The sequence below is a fragment of the Lontra canadensis genome, unplaced genomic scaffold, assembly GCF_010015895.1.
Source record: "Lontra canadensis isolate GAN:19392208 unplaced genomic scaffold, GSC_riverotter_1.0 scaffold114, whole genome shotgun sequence".
NCBI lineage: Eukaryota > Metazoa > Chordata > Mammalia > Carnivora > Mustelidae > Lontra > Lontra canadensis.
In genome coordinates this window covers 2,914,623-2,935,978 of record NW_022631108.1, presented here as the reverse complement: position 1 = coordinate 2,935,978, position 21,356 = coordinate 2,914,623, and the positions used below count along the sequence as shown (strand labels likewise).

At 35.1% G+C, this 21,356-nt stretch overlaps 1 protein-coding gene across 5 annotated transcripts in view; it reads left to right on the top strand.

Moving 5' to 3' along the window:
* The window catches only part of BRWD3 (bromodomain and WD repeat domain containing 3), a 208,281-nt gene that overhangs the window by 153,744 nt on the left and 33,181 nt on the right, over positions 1 to 21,356 (top strand). For 4 of the 5 annotated variants that reach the window (XM_032840637.1, XM_032840636.1, XM_032840635.1 and 1 more), the window contains 9 exons: positions 4,102 to 4,209; positions 6,079 to 6,203; positions 7,789 to 7,871; positions 9,175 to 9,286; positions 10,463 to 10,524; positions 10,623 to 10,778; positions 11,445 to 11,565; positions 12,592 to 12,717; positions 12,803 to 12,881. In XM_032840637.1, coding sequence (XP_032696528.1) covers positions 4,102 to 4,209; positions 6,079 to 6,203; positions 7,789 to 7,871; positions 9,175 to 9,286; positions 10,463 to 10,524; positions 10,623 to 10,778; positions 11,445 to 11,565; positions 12,592 to 12,717; positions 12,803 to 12,881 — 972 coding nt within the window. The remainder of the gene's footprint in view (positions 1 to 4,101; positions 4,210 to 6,078; positions 6,204 to 7,788; positions 7,872 to 9,174; positions 9,287 to 10,462; positions 10,525 to 10,622; positions 10,779 to 11,444; positions 11,566 to 12,591; positions 12,718 to 12,802; positions 12,882 to 21,356) is intronic. The other variant, XM_032840638.1, reaches the window with a different exon arrangement.

Genomic DNA, 21,356 nt, shown 5'->3' with positions numbered 1-21,356 from the left:
CCTCAACAAAGTAGGGATAGAGGGAACATACCTCAACATCATAAAAGCCTTATGTGAAAGACCCACTGCTAATACCATCAATGGGGAAAAACAGTTTTTCCTTTTCAGTCAGGAAGAAGACAGGGATGGATGTCCAGTCTCTTCACCATTATTTGACATACCTGGAAGTCCTAGCCACAGGAAATAGACAAAAAAAATAATAATAAAAAGCATCCAACTCAGTGAGGAAGAATTAACTTTCACTATTCACAAATGTCATAATACTCTGTAGGAAGCCCAAACGACCCCACTAAAAATTCCTCGAACTGGTACATGAATTCAATAAAGTTGAAGGATACACAATCAATGTATAGAAACATGTTGTATTTCTAAACACCGTAATGAAGCATCAGAAAGAAATCAAGGAATCCATCCCATTTACCAAAAACCAAAAACCAAAAGATACTTATGAATAAACCTAACCACAGAAGTAAGAGATCTGCACTATGAAAGCTAGAATACTTATGAAAGAATTTGAAGAGGATACAAAGGAATTGAAAAATATCCCATGCTCATGTGTTGGAAAAACTAGTATTGTTAAAATGTGTATACCACCCAAAGCAATCTATACATTTAATGCATTCTCTATCAAAATACTATCAGCATTTTTCACTGAGCAAGAAAAAACAATCCTAAAACTAGTATGGAACCAAAAATGACTCTGAATAACCAAAGACATCTTGAAAAAGAAAAGCAAAGTTGGAAGCCTCACAATTCCAGACTTCAAGCTGTATTACAAAGCTGTAGCAATGACAACAGTATGTGACTGGCACAAAAACAGACACATAGATCAGTAGTATGGTCAACTAATCTTTGACAAAGCAGAAAGAATATCCTGTGGAAAAAAGACAGTCACTTCAACTCATGGTGTTGGGAAAACTGGAGAGCAACATGCAAAAGAATGAAACTGGACCACTTTCGTACACCAGATATTAAACTAAAATCAAAATGGGTTAAAGACTTAAATGTGAGACAGGAATCCATCACATTCCTAGAGGAGAACAAGGGAGAAGTGTCTTTGTCATCAGCCATAGCAACTTCTTTCTAGACACGTTTCAGGAGGCAAGGGAAAGAAAAGCAAAAATGAACTATTGGGACCTCTTCAAGTTAAAAAGCTTCTTCACGGCAAAGGAAGCAATCAACAAAACTAAAGGGCAACCCACAGAATAATAGATGATATTTGTAAATGACGTATCTGATAAAGGGTTATTATCCATAATATATAAGGAACTAACAAAAAGTGACACCCAAAAGCCAAATAATCCATTTAAGAAATGGGCAGAACACATGAATAGACATTTTTCCAAACAAGATCTTCAGAAGTCTGACATGTGTTAAAATATTCAACATCACTCATGATCAGGGAGGTGCAAATCAAAACCACAATGAGATACCACCTCACATCTGTCAGAATGGCTAAAATTAACAACTTAAAAACAACAGATGTTGGAGAGGATGTGGAGAAAGGGGAACCCTCTTGCACTGTTGGTGGGAATGGAAATTGGTATAGCCACTCTGGAAAACAGTATGGAGGCTTCTCAAAAAGTTGAAAATAGAACTACCCTAAGATTGAAGATTTCTACTAGGTATTTATCTAAAAGATACAGAATTACTGATTCAAAGGATCACTTGTATCCCAATGTTTATAGCAGCATTATCAATAATAGCCTAATTATGAAAAGTGACCAAATGGCTTTTGATGAATGGGTAGAGAAGAAGTGGCATGTGTATGCAATGTACTATTACTCAGCCATCAAAAAGAATGATATCTGGCCATTTGCAGCAATATGGATGGAGCTAGAGTATATTATGCTAAGTGAACTAAGTCAGTCAGATAAATACAAATACTGTATGGTTTCACTCATATGTGGAATTTAAGAAGCAAAGCAGATGAACATATGGGAAGGAAGACATTGAATTTAAATGTAAAAATGTGAAATCATTTTTTTTTTTTACATTTACGTGTCTCCATACTTCCTTCCTTCCTACCTTCTTCAGTGAGGCCTCTTCTCTACCTTTAGTTTTGGAGTTTGTTCTTTCATTCTTGAGATCTATTTCTGGGATATTTAGGATGATTTGATAGTTATCTATTTGTGTTTTGGGGACCATGCAAGCCTAGGGCCATCCTACTCGGCTGCCATCTTCCTCTAAAGGGAGTAATTTTTAATTAATTTTAGGAGACTTTATAGGATGTGGGGAACTTGTATGGCTCAGTCAGTTAAGTATCTGGCTCTTGATTTTGACCCAGATCATGATCTCATTTATTAGATTGAACCCCATGTTGGGCTCTGCACTCAACGGGGAGTCTTCTTTGAGATTTTCTCTCCCTCTGCCCATTCCCCCTGCTCACGCTCTCTCTCTCTAATAAATAAATAAACAAGTCTGTACAAAAAGATCACTTTATAAAGCAACACAAGGATATGTATATTCTTTGATATTATGATATTATGATCCTCTATAGGATCATATTTATCTTGGTGGAGTCACTAAACTTAGCATATGCTTATATGCTTCAAGACTAGTGTGTATTAGGTAATGACAGTTGTTCAGATATTGGAGGAGGTATATAAGTGAATTAGTGAAATACATAAATAATGTTTTTAAAGAACTCACAAAACTCATACTTTTTATAAAATCAGCTCTTAATGACAGCATTACTTTTTACTTTAAATGTTAAACCTTCAGTATTTTGCCTGGACTGGCCATACCCACAGAAATGAAAATGCTCATTGGCCAAAGTCTAACTTAAATGCCAACTTCTCCTGCTTGCCATTTGCTTACCACTCTTTCCTCCTGAGCTTTCACACCTAATTTATTTATCTCTTATGATACTTGGCATATTCTGCCTTATTTTATACTCACATGTCTGCCCATATCCTTGAGGGAAAGGATTTTATTTTGATATGTTAACCACAGCACCTAATGCCTTATACACACGTTCGATCAATATTTGTTGAGTACAGGAATAAATATATAATAAATGGTATATGAATAACATGTTTATTATTGATACTTTACCCTTATAATTATGTTTATATAATAGTATTTAAATCTTTTTAGTGTTCTACTTGTATTTTTAAGTATTAAAAATTCTGACTTAGACACTGTTGATTGGGGGTGCCTGGGTGGCTCAGTTGATTAAGTGTCTGCCTTCAGCTCAGGTCATGATCCCAGGGTCCTGGGATCAAATCCCACATCAGGCTCCCTGCTCAGTGGGAAGCCTGCTTCTCATTCTCTCACTCCCACTGCTTGTGTTCCCTCTCTTGCTGCTTCTCTCTCTCTCTGGGTCAAATAAATAAACAAATAAATCTTTAAAAAATAAAAATTAAAAAAAGACACTGTTGATTAGTAGAGTATGTCAGTGTATTTTTTAAATCTCAGTATTTTTCAATGTTACATTTTTAAATTTTATTAACTCTACTACCACTTTAAAATTATTGAGAACAAGAAACCTTTTTTAACGAATCAGAATATGAATGCTGTCCTAAGGAGGTGAAATGTGTTAACTAAGCACTTGAATTCATTTTCTTTCCATACTATGCCAGTTCTGATATTAATTCTTAAAAATAAAAATTCTAGTCTATTTGGAAATTACTCTATTTAGTAGCCTGTGGTTAGAATTTTATATATGTGTATATATATGTGTACACACACACACACACACACACACACACACATACACACATACAAAAAATGTGTAGGCTATTAAAGTGTTGATGTTTAGAATGTTAATTACAGTTTAAAATATAGTACTTTAAAATATGACCAGTGTTCTGTACAATTCGTCATTGATCCCTATTTCTTCAGAAATTTTTGAAGCAGCTAGGGGGAAAAAGACTGTGTATACAGTGTCTATTTATATGCAGTACTTAGTGCAGGGCAACACAGTTATGGGTACTGAATGAATATTATTTAATGATGACAAATACCTTTTATACATTTTTTAAAATTATAAATATGTTTGTTTTAAACAGAAGAAGACATTTGTAAGAGTATATATTGGGATATATAGAGTTGTTAAATAAGATGCTGCTGTTTAATACCATATGTTTTTTGTTTTAGCTTATCTATTTCAGGCAAGGACATGAAGCTTATGTGCGGGCTGTAAGGAAGTCAAAAATATACAGCCTTAATTTACAAAAACAGCCATGGAATAAAATGGATCTCAGGGTAAATTTGACATATTCATAAGTGTGCAGTTGAAATAGCTTTGGAATTAAGTTATTTACTTATATGTTTTTGTGTCATACATATTTCAGTGTTGATTGTGTGTCTAAGATAACATGATGTACGATACTCTGATACAATTGAGTGTTATGGGTCATATTTTATGTTTCCCGAAATGTGTATGCTACCTGTTGTCTTGGTTATTTGACCTAATTTCCTTCAAGCTTCAAATTATCTAGTGTATATGCCTTTCTATATTTGGAGCAAAACAGCAGTTCCCTGGTATGGATATTTTCCTCAGCAGCTTTGTACATTCTGGAAGCTCTGGAAGCTGAGTGCATGTGTGGACTACAGACCATCCTTGAGGTTACAGTGACATTAAAATATTAGTAAATATAAATCCCAAGAAACTCAGAATTTTAAGGTGTTTTATGGATTACCTATTTTGATATATTACCTTATAGCTACATTGTATTAAGTAAGATACATATGTTTATTTTTAGAGGAGTTTTTTCTGACTATAAATACATATTCATTCATTCATTCATCCATGTATACATAGATACATACAAAGAAACAGACATAAGTATACATACACCATCATTTCTAGTTAGGTTTATGGGTGTTTTCTTCTTTTATTTTTCCAAGTTGGAGAAAAAGAGACTAAAGAGCAATTTTAGAGTGGTTTCCAGGTAAATGGAGGATTGTTGTGTGATGATGTTTAGCAGGAAGGATACATGAAAGCAGGTATATTAATTTAAATAAAGATATAGACACTTGTAAAATTTTACATTAAGGTTGAAAGGTACCAAAGTATCTTATCAAGTGATCTTTACACAGTCATCTCCTGGTAGATAGTGATACCACCATCTGTTCTGAATCAGGTGAAAGCTGAGTTGTGGTTGTTTTTGTTTTTTTTTTTTTTAAATCAAGAATGAATAAAGCACGATTTTTCATTTTTTAAATTCTAACATTGTGGCTCTAGGAAATTATAGGAGGCAGCATTTGTGTGGGTGCAAGAGTGTGGGTTTTGGAATATAACCTGAATTTCAATCCAGATCTGATATATATACACATACCCAAGTACATAACTTTAAGCAAGTCACTATACCAATGAGGCTCAGTTTTGTCATCTGTTAAGTGTTACTAATAATCAGTTACAAGGATGGTTTGTAAAATAATATTCTGGGCATTAAAAAAATATAAGTCCTTTCCCCAAATGTATACATACATTTCTACCTGCCTTCTTATATACTGTATTTCTGCTGAAGGAGTAATTTTTAACTAAGAATCTTAACAGTCATCAAATGTCAGTTGCCCTAATATAAAATACTTAACACTTGGGCTCTTAAGCAGACCATTACTGATTGTGGTTTCCTTTCTTTCATTTTTCTCCCTCTTTGTCATTCTTGTCTTTCTCCATCTCTCTCTGTTTCTCTGTACCTCTACCTCTTTCCACCCTTATCTCTTCCCCCCACTCCTCACTCCTCCCTCCCTTCCCTACTTCCTCACTTGTTACTTGATTTTTAACTCCCCTGGGGAGTTCTTTCAAAATATGCATGACTAAGCTTGTACCCCAGACCTACTGAATTCAATTCTATAGGAGTAGGGTTTAAGAATATGAATTTTAAAAATGTTCTTAAGGGGATTCTGTTGCTTATCCTTGGTTTAGAGCCCTGCATTATGCTACAGCCTGCTGTTAAGTATTAAAGGTCAAGAACCATGTCTTATTGTCTTTAGCACTTTAGTGGAATGCTTAATATTTGGTGGATATTCAGATTTTTAATTGTTTGAAAAATAGTGAAATAATATGCAAATGTCAGGCAATTATTTATATTGAAAGTAATAATTTATTGGTATTCTCATGAATAGGAACAAGAATTTGTTAAGATTGTAGGAATCAAATATGAGGTTGGACCACCTACACTATGTTGCTTGAAGCTTGCATTTCTGGACCCCATTTCAGGCAAAATGACTGGAGAATCTTTTTCCATTAAGTGAGTAGCTATCTCTGTGTCTGTGTGTCTGTGTGTTTTAATCCCTATCATGTATTCTGTGGAGTACAGGGCTTAATGGGAGAGAAAATACTATAGCACTGTAGGCTTTAAATTTTTAAAGACCTGATGTGCACTGGGTGTATACGCAACTAATGAATCATTGAACACTACATCAAAAACTAATGATGTACTATATGTTGGCTAATTGAATTTAAATTTTAAAAATAAATAAATAAAAACCAGGGTTTAATGTTTAATTTCTGGTTTGTTTCTCCACATAATAGTGTGTGTGTGTGTGTGTGTGTGTGTGTGTGTAGATATAAAAACTTGCATGTGGGGGCGCCTGGGTGGCTCAGTGATTAGGCCTCTGCCTTCAGCTCAGGTCATGATCTCAGGGTCCTGGGATCGAGTCCCACATCGGGCTCTCTGCCCTGCAGGGAGCCTGCTTCCTCCTCTCTCTCTCTCTCTCTGCTTGCCTCTCTGCCCACTTGTGATCTCTCTCTGTCAAATAAATAAAATCTTTAAAAAAAAAACTTGCATGTGTATGCGTGCATGTGTGTAGCTAATACATATGTAATGTAGTGTGTGTGTGTGTGTGTGTGTGTGTGTGTGTGTAAACATTTAACCCTTGAACAATGTAACGGGTTATGGGCACTGACTCCCACACAGTTGAAAATCTGCATATATATATAGCTTTTGATTCCCCAAAACTTAGAACTAATACCTGCCGTTGAGCAGAAGCCTTACTGATAACAAAAACTTTTGACTAATATATATTATATTTAGTATTCTTACAATAAAGTAAGCTAGAGAAAATGAAACATTGTTAAGAAAATCATAAGGGATGGGATGCCTGGGTGGTTCAGTCAATTAAGCATCTGCTTTCGGCAGATCTAGTCCCGCACTGGGCTCTCTGCTCGACAGGGAACCTGCTTCTGCCTGCTCTGCCTGCTCTACCTGCCACTTTCCCTGCTTGTGCTCTATCTCTGACAAATGAAAAAAAAAATCTAAAAAAAAGAGAAAAAGAAGAAAATCGTAAGGGAGAGAAAATATATTTACAGTACTATATTTATTGAAAAAAATCTGCATATGGACCTGCACAGTTCAAACCCATATTGTTCAAGGGTCAATTGAAGATTATATATATATATATATATATATATATATATATATATATATATATATATAAAATATATGAGTGTGGTTGAGACATGGTAGTTTCTTTTATTTCTGTTAATAATAATAGGAATAGCTAATCAGTGGCTCATTTCTTAAAGTTTGAAATCTAAGGAGTTGAAAGAACGTCAATTCATACCTTTCTTAAAGAGGTCTTAATATATAATACCTTATATTAAGCTTTAAGGATCTTCATTGGTGTCTTTATGTTTTTGAAGTGATATAGTAGTAGGTGGGGGACTCCCAAACAAATAAAAGCAGATGGAGTTTAATTAAAGCCATTTGCAGAAACCTTGAGGCTTTCAACAGTTTTTAAATGGCTCCATATTAAACATATATCTCTGGATATTTAGTGACATATGGTGCTCTATTTGTATATTGATTCATATGTGCTTTATTTCTTGTATAGGTATCATGACATGCCAGATGTCATTGACTTCCTTGTACTACATCAATTTTATAATGAAGCCAAAGAAAGGAACTGGCAGATAGGTAAGTATAAAATTCTTACTTAATAACCATTAAGTTTGAAATAAAGTAACTTTTTAACTCCAATTTAATAGACATAAACTAGTTTAACATGTAATTGGTAAAGCTCTTAGCCAAATTAGATCAAATTAAATTTTCCTTCTCAGTTATGTTTAGGTGATTTTATGTACATCCTATGTGGCATATAGCCTCTAAACTCTCTGCAAATATCTAATCTGTTAGATACAAATGTGAATTACAAAGAAAATCATCAAATGTCAGTTGCCCTAGTATAAAATACTTAACACTTGGGCTCTTAAGCAGACCATTACTGATTGTGATTTTCTTTCTTTCTTTTTCTCCCTCTGTCTGTCTGTCACTCTTTCTCTTTCTCCGTTTCTCTCTGTACCTATACCTCTTCCTACCCCTTTTCTTTTCCTCTCCCCCTCCTTCACTCCTCTCCCCCTTCCTTACCTCCTCACTAGCTATTTGATCTTGGGCAAGTTTTTAATCTCTCTTTGTCCCACTTCCATTATCTTTATAGTGGGAATCATCAAAACACACCTATAAGGTTGATATGAGCAATAAATGAGTTGACATATAAGAAACACTTAAAATGGTACCTAAGTACTTAAAATTTATACTATGTAATTGTTTGCTATTAGTACTTTTAAATTCTCCTTTTTTATATGGGAGAAAATTTTTGTTCACAGTGGTTTGGTTTTATAATACTTATCCCTTTAGAAAATTAGTATGAAGAGATTTTTAAAGGCAAAAAGCTGAGGGGCACTTTGTTGGCTCAGTGGGTTAAAGCCTCTGCCTTCGGCTCAGGTCATGATCCCAGGGTTCTGGGATCGAGCCCCGCATAAGGCTCTCTGCCCAGCAGGGAGCCTGCTTCCCTTCCTCTCTCTCTCTGCCTGCCTCTCGGCCTACTTGTGATCTCTGTCTGTCAAATAAATAAATAAAATCTAAAAATAATAAAAGGCAAAAAGCTGAAAGCGATAAGGAAAAGAAACAACTGTAGTAACATATATAGTACAAGAAAATGTATGCTTAATGATGATCCTAAATAATTAATAAAAGATTATACTTGGTAGCTTTTATATAAGAAGACATAGACATGTTTGATTTATCTCAGAAAGATTACTAGTACTTAGAAATCAAAATCCTTAATGAAGGTAAAGTATAAAATTTACTTATCTGGAAAACTCAGGTTGAAACCTCTAGTAATGCTGCTTCTGTGTCCAACACAAAGTAGCAATTTAGAATGTGAACAAAGCGATTTTTCTCAAAAACATCCTTTTAAGAATTTCTAAAAACATTGTAGGTGATAGATTCCGCAGCATAATAGATGACGCCTGGTGGTTTGGGACTGTGGAGAGTCAGCAGCCTTTTCAACCAGAGTATCCTGATAGTTCTTTCCAGTGTTACAGTGTTCAGTAAGTACAGTTATGGTATTTTATGCCTGATATAATACTGTAGTACTATATGGACTTTCTGTAAACCCTATTAGGAATAACACCTTGTTAATTTGACTTATCTTTTTCTGACCTGTAAAGAAGTAATCATAGTACCTATAAGGAAAGAATTTTATGATAAACCTCTTGGTCCAATATACATGCTATAACAAAGCAGGAACTGAAGACTTATTTCTACCTCCCTTATGCCTGTATTTTCTTTTAAATATTTCTGTTTTAAACAAGAATTGCAAATATTATTTCAGGAAGAATACTAAAATTAATTCAATGTTTAAAGTAATTGTTATAGCTGGAATATAGCAATAAATATTAGTACCCAGTCTTTTATTTAATGGTATGAATTCTAGGTAGAGGTATCATATTTGGGTGTATTATTTGTCTACAACATTTACTTTAGTTCTTCATTAAATCCCATCACTGTAAGATTCCTAATAATGAAGCTTTCTTCTCAAGAATGATAAAGGTTTATTCTGTGAAGATTGACTTTTAATCTCCATATTGCTGATGAAAAGGGAATCATAAAACTTTGGAGATACTGTAATACTTAGTCTGTTAGGATAAAGTAGATTATCCTACAGAAAGAATTGATCTATCAAATTGACTTTTTTAACCTGAAAGACATTTTCCAAAAAGATCTTTTCATTCTGTATCCTGGCTTAATATTGAATATATGCTCGATTGGAACTTTTTTTAAAAAGCCAGGTAAAGGGCGCCTGGGTGGCTCAGTGGGTTAAAGCGTCTGCCTTCGGCTCAGGTCATGATCCCAGGGTCCTGGGATCAAGTCCCACATCGGGCTCTCTGCTCAGCGGGGAGCCTGCTTCCCTTCCTCTGTCTCTGCCTGCCTCTCTGCCTACTTGTGATCTCTGTCTGTCAAATAAATAAATAAAATCTTAAAAAAAAAAGCCAGGTAAAACTAAATGTAAGCTTACTGCTCTTTGTATTTCCTATTGGTGGACTATCCTCTATTTTTTTGTTTTCTCTATTAAAGGTTTATTACTATCTTTATGTAAGTGAAATTATACTTTAAGGAAAATTGTATTGCCCTTTTCAGAATTTTAACCCAAGAAGCCATGCAAATTATGCTAGTATATGAAAGTGTCATGTGAATTTCATTAGTATCTTATTATTTTTTAATAGCTGGGACAATAATGAGAGAGAAAAGATGAGCCCCTGGGATATGGAGCCAATTCCAGAAGGAAGTAAATATGCTTTTAAAAATGAATTATAATTCTTCTAAAACATATCAATAGCATAATATTGGAAACTAATGATTCCTGATTTTTCATCTTATACATAGCTGCCTTTCCAGATGAAGTTGGTGCTGGTGTTCCTGTGTCCCAGGAGGAACTGACTGCTTTGCTATACAAACCCCAGGAAGGAGAGTGGGGGGCTCATTCCAGAGATGAGGAATGTGAACGGGTTATTCAGGGCATCAACCACCTTCTTTCCCTGGGTATGGTGGCTGTGAAAGGATATTAGGAAGAAACAAGGAAAACCAGCAAAATTTTAAGTTCTACAAGAAGAAATACATTTTTTCACTGTACACTTTTAACTTAAGAGGCACTTTTAATCAAGTGTTTCTAGCTTAACATTAATATTTTGATATGTTTGGCCAATGTAATGACTGATAAATGTATTCTATTCTCTGGGGGCTTACAGTAGTAAAAATAGGCATGTAATTATCTTTTACTTTCTTGAATCACTTTGGCTCTCCAAGTATTTCCTGAGCCTGACTTTGGATGAGTTTTTTGGTAGATAGTAGATGAGTAATATATTTTACTCACATGCCTAAGCTATATTATCTAAAATGTATCACTTGAGCTATTTGGGATTTATCTAGAAAACATACCAGTTTAAAATTAAAACCAGTTCTCCTTTAATTAGTCTGATTTCACCTGATTTGAACCAGTGTGTCATTCATGATTCATAGATATTATGTCCAAATAAAGAGAATGACATTTTAACAATATTCATCTAATATTTGCATAATTGAATCATTATCATTTTAGTAATGTAGTATATTGCCCTCTCTTCTTATTTAAATATGATTTTTTTGTTTGTTAATATGAAATATTAATGTCTTTTACAACTACCTTTTCTTATTTTGGTAATATTATAGATTTTGCCAGCCCTTTTGCTGTTCCAGTGGATCTCAGTGCCTATCCCTTGTATTGTACTGTAGTTGCTTATCCAACTGACCTCAACACCATTAGGCGGAGACTTGAAAATCGCTTTTACAGGTTTGTTTAGTTTTATTATTTACTGTAAAGTTCGTAGCTTCACATCTTTTGTTTTCCTTTTTGTATGATGATACAGTGAGATCTGTATTTTAGTAGTGTAAAATAATCATTCAATATACCCACTCCAAAATTTCTTCTAAAAATTGGGAACACTCATTTCCCTTTATTCAACAGATTCTCAGTCTTCCAGAGTAAGAAGGAGTATGGACTAAAGAACAGGAATGAAATTTTGAGTAGCACAAATCACATGTGAAACAAAAACTATAGTTAACTTTAGTTTAATTAGAGGCAGATTAAATAATTTGTGGATTCATCATAATTAAGGTGCTACAGAAACTTGGAGCCTGATTAAATCCTCTGTTGAGGAATTAGGCAGCAGCTAGATTTAATTAACAGCTCCAAAATATGTTTAGATAAAGTGCCAAGTAATTTTTTTGTTGGTTTCATTTGGGAGTGGAGTAATTTTGAGAGAGTGGTAGAGAGCAGCTTTTGGTACCTCTCTTACCCCAAAGTCTACTATATCCTAACCATAGTTATCCATCCCAACATGAACTGGTTATAAATATAACCAGTTGGGTGTATTTTATAACATTACCTGTAATTTTTATTTAATAAAACATATCATAAAAGTAACTGGATAAAAATCTTTTTCTAAAACCTGGTTTCTTTTTTTCCATGATGTTCTCATTTCTTCCCTTGAAAACTAAACATTCTTTGGACTTTATCAAAACAGTGTTTCTTTGTGTTTATACTTAAATGGTTAAATCACTATTTCCCCATAATGTCCTGGGTCAGTTCTTTTTAATGTGAAGTTCAATGATTCTTAATGCTTACCTGTGCTCAAATACTCTAACTATATACCTTTATAAGTGAGCATCCATTATACACATGTATTAAGTCACATGCAGATAGTAGAACACCTTTGACATACCATGATTGAGTGCCTAGTTGTTCTATGTTGTATATTCTTAGAATAGACTCTAAATGTATCAACCAAGAGTAACAGGATATGTTTTTCTTTCATAGGAGAATATCAGCATTAATGTGGGAGGTGCGCTACATTGAGCATAATGCCAGGACTTTCAATGAACCAGACAGTCCTATAGTTAAAGCAGCCAAAATTGTAACTGATGTCTTACTTCGATTTATTGGGTAAGTAGCAGCTTTATCTTCCACAAGAGCTGATTTCTGATTTTAAAAAATATATATTGAAGTGTTTGACTTTCTTATTTCTTAGGGATCAGAGCTGTACTGATATACTGGATACTTATAATAAAATTAAAGCAGAAGAACTAAATAGTACTGATGCAGAGGAGGTGAGAATCAGAGTATGATTAATAGGCGTGAATTCCTTTTCTGTTTTTTGAAGTACAGTAAGTATTGTGTGTGTTATAACTGGCTATAAGCACTGAAGCTGATTTCTAAAAGCTGGCTGAGCACCTGCATCTTTTTATATAAAACTCTTTAACCTGTATTTAGATGATATATATTAGAAATGTAGTGGTGCTACAATTTTTAGTCAGAGACAGATTGCCAGTTATCATGTTTGACTCAGTGGGTTTCAGTGATGAGAAATCAACAATTCATTTTCCAGTCTTAAAAACAAGACAAAGCACTAAATATTTTAAGAGAATTATTAGTTTTTAGAAATTTTAGTAGGGATTCATTTTCTATGCAATATGTGCAATATATTAAAGTATTTTAAAGTTTTAGGTTTCAAAGTACATTTTTAGTAGTTTCATGGAATTGCTATTTAATTTCCTTTTTGGAAATTTGCAAGCATAAGCCAGTTTTCCTTAATGAAATTAAATTCATATTATCAGCAGATCTTCACATATCTGGTTTCCCCACCTAGCCATATTCCCAGTTTACATAAAACCATTTTTGATTGAAAGCTATGATAGAGAGAAGGAGAAACCAAGAAGAGGATGAAACAATAATGGAATGTGATAGTTCAAATATCTTTAGTGGAAAACAATTTGCCCCAAGGATGAGTGACTCAGACATGCTAGATTTTATTGAAATGGCTATTGTATAGAGATAATTACATGTTTATGTTGTCTCTACTGTTATTATCTAGAACAATAAGTCCCCAATGTTTTTTTCTCTATTTTTTGAAGTATAATTGATGTAACATACTAGTTTCAGAGGTATAACGAATGATTCTATATTTGCATATACTCGGAAGTATCACCAAAATGTGACTAGTCACCATACATAGTTACAGTTTTTCTCATGTGATAATAACTTTGAAAATTTACTTTCTTAGCCACTTTCATATATTCAGGCTAGTATTATTAAGCTATAGCCATTATGTTGTACATTATATACCCAAGACTCATTTATTTTGTAACTGAAGCTTGTACCTTTTTACCAACTACATGTGTTTTGCCCCCCAGCCTCACTCTAGTCCTCCCCATCTCGGGCAACTACAATCTGTTTTTGTGTTTCTGTAAATTTTTTTTTGGTTCCATATACAAATGAGGTTATAGATGCATTTCTCTTATTTCACTAAGCATAATGTTCTCAAGGTCCATCTATTTTTGTTCCAAATGGAAAGTTCCTTTTTTATGGCTGAATAATATTCCATTAGGTATATATTACTATTTTTTTGTTTATCCATTTATTCATTAATGCACAATTAAACATTGTTTCCATGTGTTGGCTATTGTAAATAATCCTGCAGTGAATATGAGAATACATATATCTTTTAGAGTTAGTGTTCTCATTTTCTTTGGAAAGGCCAGGAGTGGATTTCCTAGATCACAAGGTAGTTCTTTTTTCTTTTTTTTAATTTTTTGAGGATTCTCCATACCGTTTTCTGTAGGTTACACCAATTTACATTTCCACCGAAAGTGCATAAGTATTCCCTTTCTCCAAATCCTTACCAACACTTGTTATTTCTTGTTTTTTTTTTTTTTTTTGATAACAGCCATTCTAACAAGTGTGAGGTGATATCTAATTGTGGTTTTGATTTGCATTTCCCTGATGGTTATTGATGTTAAACGTCTTTTCATTTACTGGTCAGTCATCTATATCTTCTTTGGAAAAATGTCTATTTAGATTCTCTGCTCATTTTATTTGTTTTTGTTTATTTGTTTTTTTCTTTTGAGTATAGTTGACACACAATGTCATATTAGTTTCAGGTGTACAACATAGTCATTCAACTTCTTTACGTGTTACGCAATGCTCACCACAAGTGGAGCTTCCATCTATCATCATACAATGCTATTATAGTATTATTGACTGTATTCGCTATGCTGTACCTTTTATTCCTGTGATTTATTCATTCCATAACTGGAAGTCTGTATCTCCCCCTCCCCTTCACGCATTTCGCTCATCAACTCCATCCCCTTCCCTCCTACAACCATCAGTTTGTTCTCTGTCCTAGTGTTGTTTTTCACTCTTCCCTAAAAATGTATCTGGCTATATAACATTGTATAATCAGAGTTAAATGTTATTGATATAATAAGGAAAACTGAGATATTCCAATTAGATATTACCCTTCTGAAACTAGTGAAAAATTTGTCATTCTTACTTCTGATAATTTCTCTGACCTTTCATATAAATGTATTTTGACTCGGGATTTGATATAGCAAGAATTACTCCTCAGAGTAGCACTACTTATGTTAGTTAGAATGGAAAATTAAAAGCAAAATGTAATTCAACAACTTTCTTTTTTATCTTGGTGAGAACATTTAAGTTCTACTCTCTTGGCAACTTTCAATTATACAATACAGTGTTATCAGTCATGGTCACCATGTTTTACATGAGAGCCTTAGATCCTCAGACCTTACTTATTTTGCTGAAAATTTAGTTTTACCAGTCTCTCCTTCTTTCTCTCATCATTTAGCCCCTGGCTACCACTTTTCTATTCTCTCTTTCTATGAGTTTGACTTTTTTTTTTTTAAAGATTCATCTGTAAGTGATACCATGCAGTATTTGTTTTTTTCTGGCTTATTTCACTTAGCATAATGCCCTTTGGGTCCACCCACATTGTCACAAATGGCAGGATTACTTTTTTTTCTCAAGACAGAATGGTATTCTATTGTGTATATATCACATCTTCTTTATCCATCCATTTGTTGAGCACACTTAGGTTGTTTCCATATCTTGGCTATTGTGGATATTGCTGCAGTGAATATGTAAGTACAGCTTTTTCTCTTTGGTATCCTGTTTTCATTGCCTTTGGATAAATACTCAAAAGTAGGATTGCAGGATCATATGATAGTTCTATCTTTACTTTTATGTGGAATCTCCATACTGTTGTGTATAATGGGTATACCAGTTTACATTCCCAACAACAGTGCTCAAGGGTTCCTTTTTCTCCATATCTTTATGAATACTTACTCTTGTCTTCTTGATTATAGCAATTTTAAAGAATTTATTTATTTATTTGACAGACAGAGATCACAAGTAGGCAGAGAAGCAGGCAGAGAGAGAGGAGGAAGCAGGCTTCCTGCTGAGCAGAGAGCCCGATGCAGGGCTCAATCCCAGGACCCTGGGATCATGACCTGAGCCGAAGGCAGAGGCTTTAACTGACTGAGCCACCCAGGCACCCCGATGATAGCCATTTTAATAGGTGTGAGGTGATATTTCATTGTGATTTTGATTTGCATTTCCTTGATGATTAGTGACATTGAATAATAAAATAATAAATAATAAATAAAAAAATAAATAAAAATAATAAAAATGACATTTTTCATATGCTTCTTGACCATTTGGATGTCTTCTTTGTAAAAATGTCTATTCAATTCTAATGAACATTTTTATTTTTTTGTTATTTTAAGAGTATTTATTTATTTATTTATTTGAGAGAGAGTGAAAACATGCAAGCAAGAGAACACAAGCTGGGGGAGGAGCAGAGGGAGTGGGAGAAGCAGACTACCCACTGAGCAGGGAGCCCAATGTGGGGCTCGATCTCAGGACGCTAAGATCAGGACCGGAGCTGAAGGCAGCTGCTTAACCAACTGAGCCACCCAGGGGACCCTGATGCCCATTTTTAAATTGGATCTTATTTTTATTATTGAATTATATGAAATTATTATATGTTTTGACTATTAAACCCTTATCAGATATAAGATTTGCAAATACCTTCTCCCATTCTGTAGGTTCCCTTTTCATTTGTCAATGGTTTCCTTTGCTGGGCAGAAGCTTTGTAGTTTGAAATTGTTTACTTCTGCTTTTGTTGTTGTTTGTTGCTTTTGGATTTTGTCTAATCCAAAAATATTCATTGCCAGGACCAATTTCAATGCACTCAGGCCATGTGTTGTTGTTTTTTGTGTTTTGTTGTTGTTCTCCCTCCCCCCCGCCGGCCCCGCTAGGGGTTTTAAAGTTTCATGTCTTACACTCAAGTCCTTAAGCCATTTTGAGTTGAGTTTAATGTTTGGTATAAGATAATAAGTTTCATTCTTTTTTTTTTAAATTTTTTCAGTGTTCTAAGATTCATTGTTTATGCACCACACCCAGTGCTCCATGCAATACTTGCCCTCCATGATACCCACCACAAGGCTAACCCCAACCCCCAATACCCTCCCCTCCAAACCCCTTAGTTTGTTTCTCAGAGTCCACAGTCTCTCATAGTTCCTCACCTCCTCCTATTTCCCCCAACTCACTTCTCCTCTCATTCAACATATGTCCTCCCTGTTATTCCTTATGCTCCACAAGTGGGTGAAACCATATGATAATTGATTCTCTCTGCTTGACTTATTTGACTCAGCATAATCTCCTCCAGTCCTATCCATGTTCATGCAAAAGTTGGGTATTCATCCTTTTTGATGGAGGCATAATACTCCATTGTATATATAGACCATATCTTCTTTATCCATTTATCTGTTGAAGGACATCATGGCTCTTTTCACAGTTTGGCACCTAGGGCCATTGCTGCTTTGAACATTGGGGTACAGATGGCCCTTCTTTTCTGCATCTGTATCTTGAAGTAGTGTAATTGTAGGGTCATAGAGTAGCTCTATTTTTAATTTCTTAAGGTATCTTCCCACTGTTTTCCAAAGCGGCTGCACCAACTTGGATTCCCACCAACAGTGTAACAGGGTTCCCCTTTCTCCACATCCTGTCCAACACTTGTTGTTTACTGTCTTGTTGATTTTGGCCATTCTCACTGGTGTAAGGTGGTATCTCAATGTGGTTTTGATATAAATTTCCCTCGTGGCTAAAGATGATGAACATTTTTCATGTGTCTGTTAGCCATTTGTATGTCTTCCTTGAAGAAGTGTCTCTTCATGTCTTCTGCCCATTTGTTGATGTGATTATCTGTTTTTTGCATGTTGAGTTTGAGGAGTTCTTTATAAATCTTGGATATTAGCCCTTTGTCTATAGTGTCATTTGTGAATATCATCTCCCATTCTGTGGGTTGCCTCTTTATTTTGTTGACTGTTTCCTTTGCTGTGCAGAAGCTTTTGATCTTGATGAAGTCCCAAAAGTTCATTTTCACTTTTGTTTCCTTTGACTTTGGAGACATGTCTTGAAAGAAGTTGCTGTGGCTAATGTTGAAGAAGTTACTGCCTACGTTCTCCTCTAAGCTTTTGACAGATTCCTGTCTCATATTGAGGTCTTTTATCCATTTCGAATTTATCTTTGTATGGTGAAAAAGAATGGTCAAGTTTCATTCTTCTATATAGCTGTCCAATTTTCCCCATGCCATTTATTGAAGACACTGTCTTTTTTTCCACTGAATATTTTTTCCTGCTTTGTCAAAATTAGTTGACCATAGAGGTGCGGGTCCATATCTGGGCTCTCTACTCTGTTCCACTGATCTATGTGTCTGTTTTTGTGCCAGTACCATGCTGTCTTGGTGATTACAAAAGCTTTGTAGTAAAGCTTGAAATCAGGGAATGTGATGCCCCCAGTTTTGTTTTCTTTTTCAATATTTCCTTAGCAATTTGTGGTCTCCTCTGGTTCCATACAAATTTTAGGATTGTTTCTTCCAGCATTTTGAAGAATGCCAGTGGAATTTCGATAGGGATGGCATTGAAAGTATAGATTGCTCTAGGCAGTATAGACATTTTAACAATGTTTTATTCTTCTGATCCATGAGGATGGATGGTCTTCCATCTTTCTGTGTCTTCCCCAATTTCATTTATGAGTGTTCTATAGTTTTTTGAGTACAGATCCTTTACCTTTTTAATTAGTTTTATTCCCAGGTATCTTAGGGTTATTGGTGCTATAGTAAATGGAACTGATTCTCTAATTTCCCTTTCTGTATTTTCACTGTTAGTGTGTAAGAAAGCAACTGATTTCTGAGTACATTGGTTTTGTATCTTGCCACATTACTGAATTGCTGTATGAGTTTTAGTAATTTGGGTGTGGAGTCTTTTGGATTTTCCATATAAAGTATCATGTCAAGTGCAAAGAGAGAGAGGTTGACTTCTTCTTTGCTAATTTGAATACCTTGTATTTCTTTTTGTTGTCTGATTGCTTTTGCTAGGACTTCTAGTACTATATTGAACAATAGTGGTGAGAGTGGGCATCCCTGTGTTCCTGATCTAAAAGGAAAGGCTGTCAGCTTTTCTCCATTGAGAATGATATTCGCTATGGGTTTTTCATAGATAGATTTTTATGAAGTTGAGGAATGTTCCCTATACTCTATCCCTGTACTTTGAATCGTTTTAATCACGAACGGATTCTGTATTTTGTCAAATACTTTTTTCTGCATCCATTGAGAGGACCATGTGGTTCTTCTCTCTTCTCTTACTGATTTGTTCTATCACATTGATTTGCGAATGTTGAACCACCCTTGCATCCCAGGAATAAATCCCACCTGGTCATGGTGGATAATCTTTATAATGTACTGTTGGATCCTATTAGCTAGGATCCTGCTGAGAATATAGGCATTCATATTCATCTGGGATATTGGTCTGAAATTCTCTTTTTTTGTGTGTATTTTATTTATTTATTTTAATTTTTAAATTAATATATAATATATTATTAGCCCCAGCATTACTGGTCTGTGAATTGCCAGGTTTACACACTTTACAGCATTCACCATAGCACATACTCTCCCCGATGTCCATAACCCCACCAACCTCTCTCTTCTCCCCTCCCCCCGGTAACCCTCAGTTTGATTTGTGAGATTAAGAGTCTCTTATGGTTTGTCTCCCTCCCTATCTCTTGTTTCATTTATTCTTTTCCAACCCCTCAAATCTCCCACATTGCATCTCTACTTCCTCATATCAAGGAGATCATATGATAGTTGTCTTTCTCCGATCGACTTATTTCACTAAGCGTAATACCCTCTACTTCCATCCACGTCGTCGCAAATAGCAAGATTTCATTTCTTTTGATGGCTGCATAGTATTCCATTGTATATATATACCATCTCTTCTTTATCCATTCATCTGTTGATGGACATCTAGGTTCTTTCCATAGTTTGGCTATTGTGGACATTGCTGCTATAAACATTTGGGTGCATGTGCCCCTTCAGATCACTACGTTTGTATCTTTTTAGGGTAAATACCCAGTAGTGCAATTGCTGGGTCCTAGGGTAGCTCTATTTTCAACTTTTTGAGGAACCTTCATGCCGTTTTCCAGAGTAGTTGCATCAGCTTGCATTCCTACCAACATTGTAGAAGGGTTCCCCTTTCTCCGCATCCTCGCCAGCATCTGTCATTTTCTGACTTGTTAATTTTAGCCATTCTGACTGGTGTGAGGTGGTATCTCATTGTGGTTTTGATTTGTATTTCCCTGATGCCGAGTGATGTGGAGCAATTTTTCATGTGTCTGTTGGCCATCTACATGTCTTCTTTGCAGAAATGTCTGTTCATGTCCTCTGCCCATTTCTTGATTGGGTTATTTGTTCTTTGGGTGTTGAGCTTGATAAGCTCTTTATAGATTTGGATACTAGCCCTTTATCGGATATGTTGTTTGCAAATATCTTCTCCCATTCTGTCAGTTGTCTCTTGGTTTTGTTAACTGTTTCCTTTGCTGTGCAAAAGCTTTTGATCTTGATGTGGTCCCAATAGTTCATTTTTGCCCTGGCTTCCCTTGCCTTTGGCGATGTTCCTAGGAAGAAGTTGCTGTGCCTGAGGTCAAAGAGGTTGCTGCCTGTGTTCTCCCCAAGGATTCTGATGGATTCCTTTCTCACATTGAGGTCCTTCATCCATTTTGAGTCTATTTTCGTGTGTGGTGTAAGGAAATGGTCCAGTTTCATTTTTCGCGCATGTGGCTGTCCAATTTTCCCAACACCATTTGTTGAAGAGGCTGTCTTTTTTCCATTGGACATTCTTTCCTGCTTTGTCAAAGATTAGTTGACCATAGAGTTGAGGGTCTAATTTCTGGGCTCTCTATTCTGTACCCTTGATCTATGTGTCTGTTTTTCTTCCAGGACCATACTGTGTTGATGATGACAACTTTGTAATAGAGCTTGAAGTCTGGAATTGTGATGCCACCAACTTTGGCTTTCTTTTTGAAAATTCCTCTGGCTATTCGAGGTCTTTTCTGGTTCCACACAAATTTTAGGATCATTTGTTCCATTTCTTTGGAAAAAATGGATGGGACTTTGATAGGGATTGCATTAAATGTGTAGATTGCTTTAGGTAGCATAGACATTTTCACAATATTTGTTCTTCCAATCCAGGAGCATGGGACATGTTTCCATTTCTTTGTGTCTTCCTCAATTTCTTTCATGAGTACTTTATAGTTTTCTGAGTATAGATTCTTTGCCTCTTGGGTTAGGTTTATTCCTAGGTATCTTATGGTTTTGGGTGCAACTGTAAATGGGATTGACTCCTTAATTTCTCTTTCTTCTGTCTTGTTGTTGTTGTAAAGAAATGCAA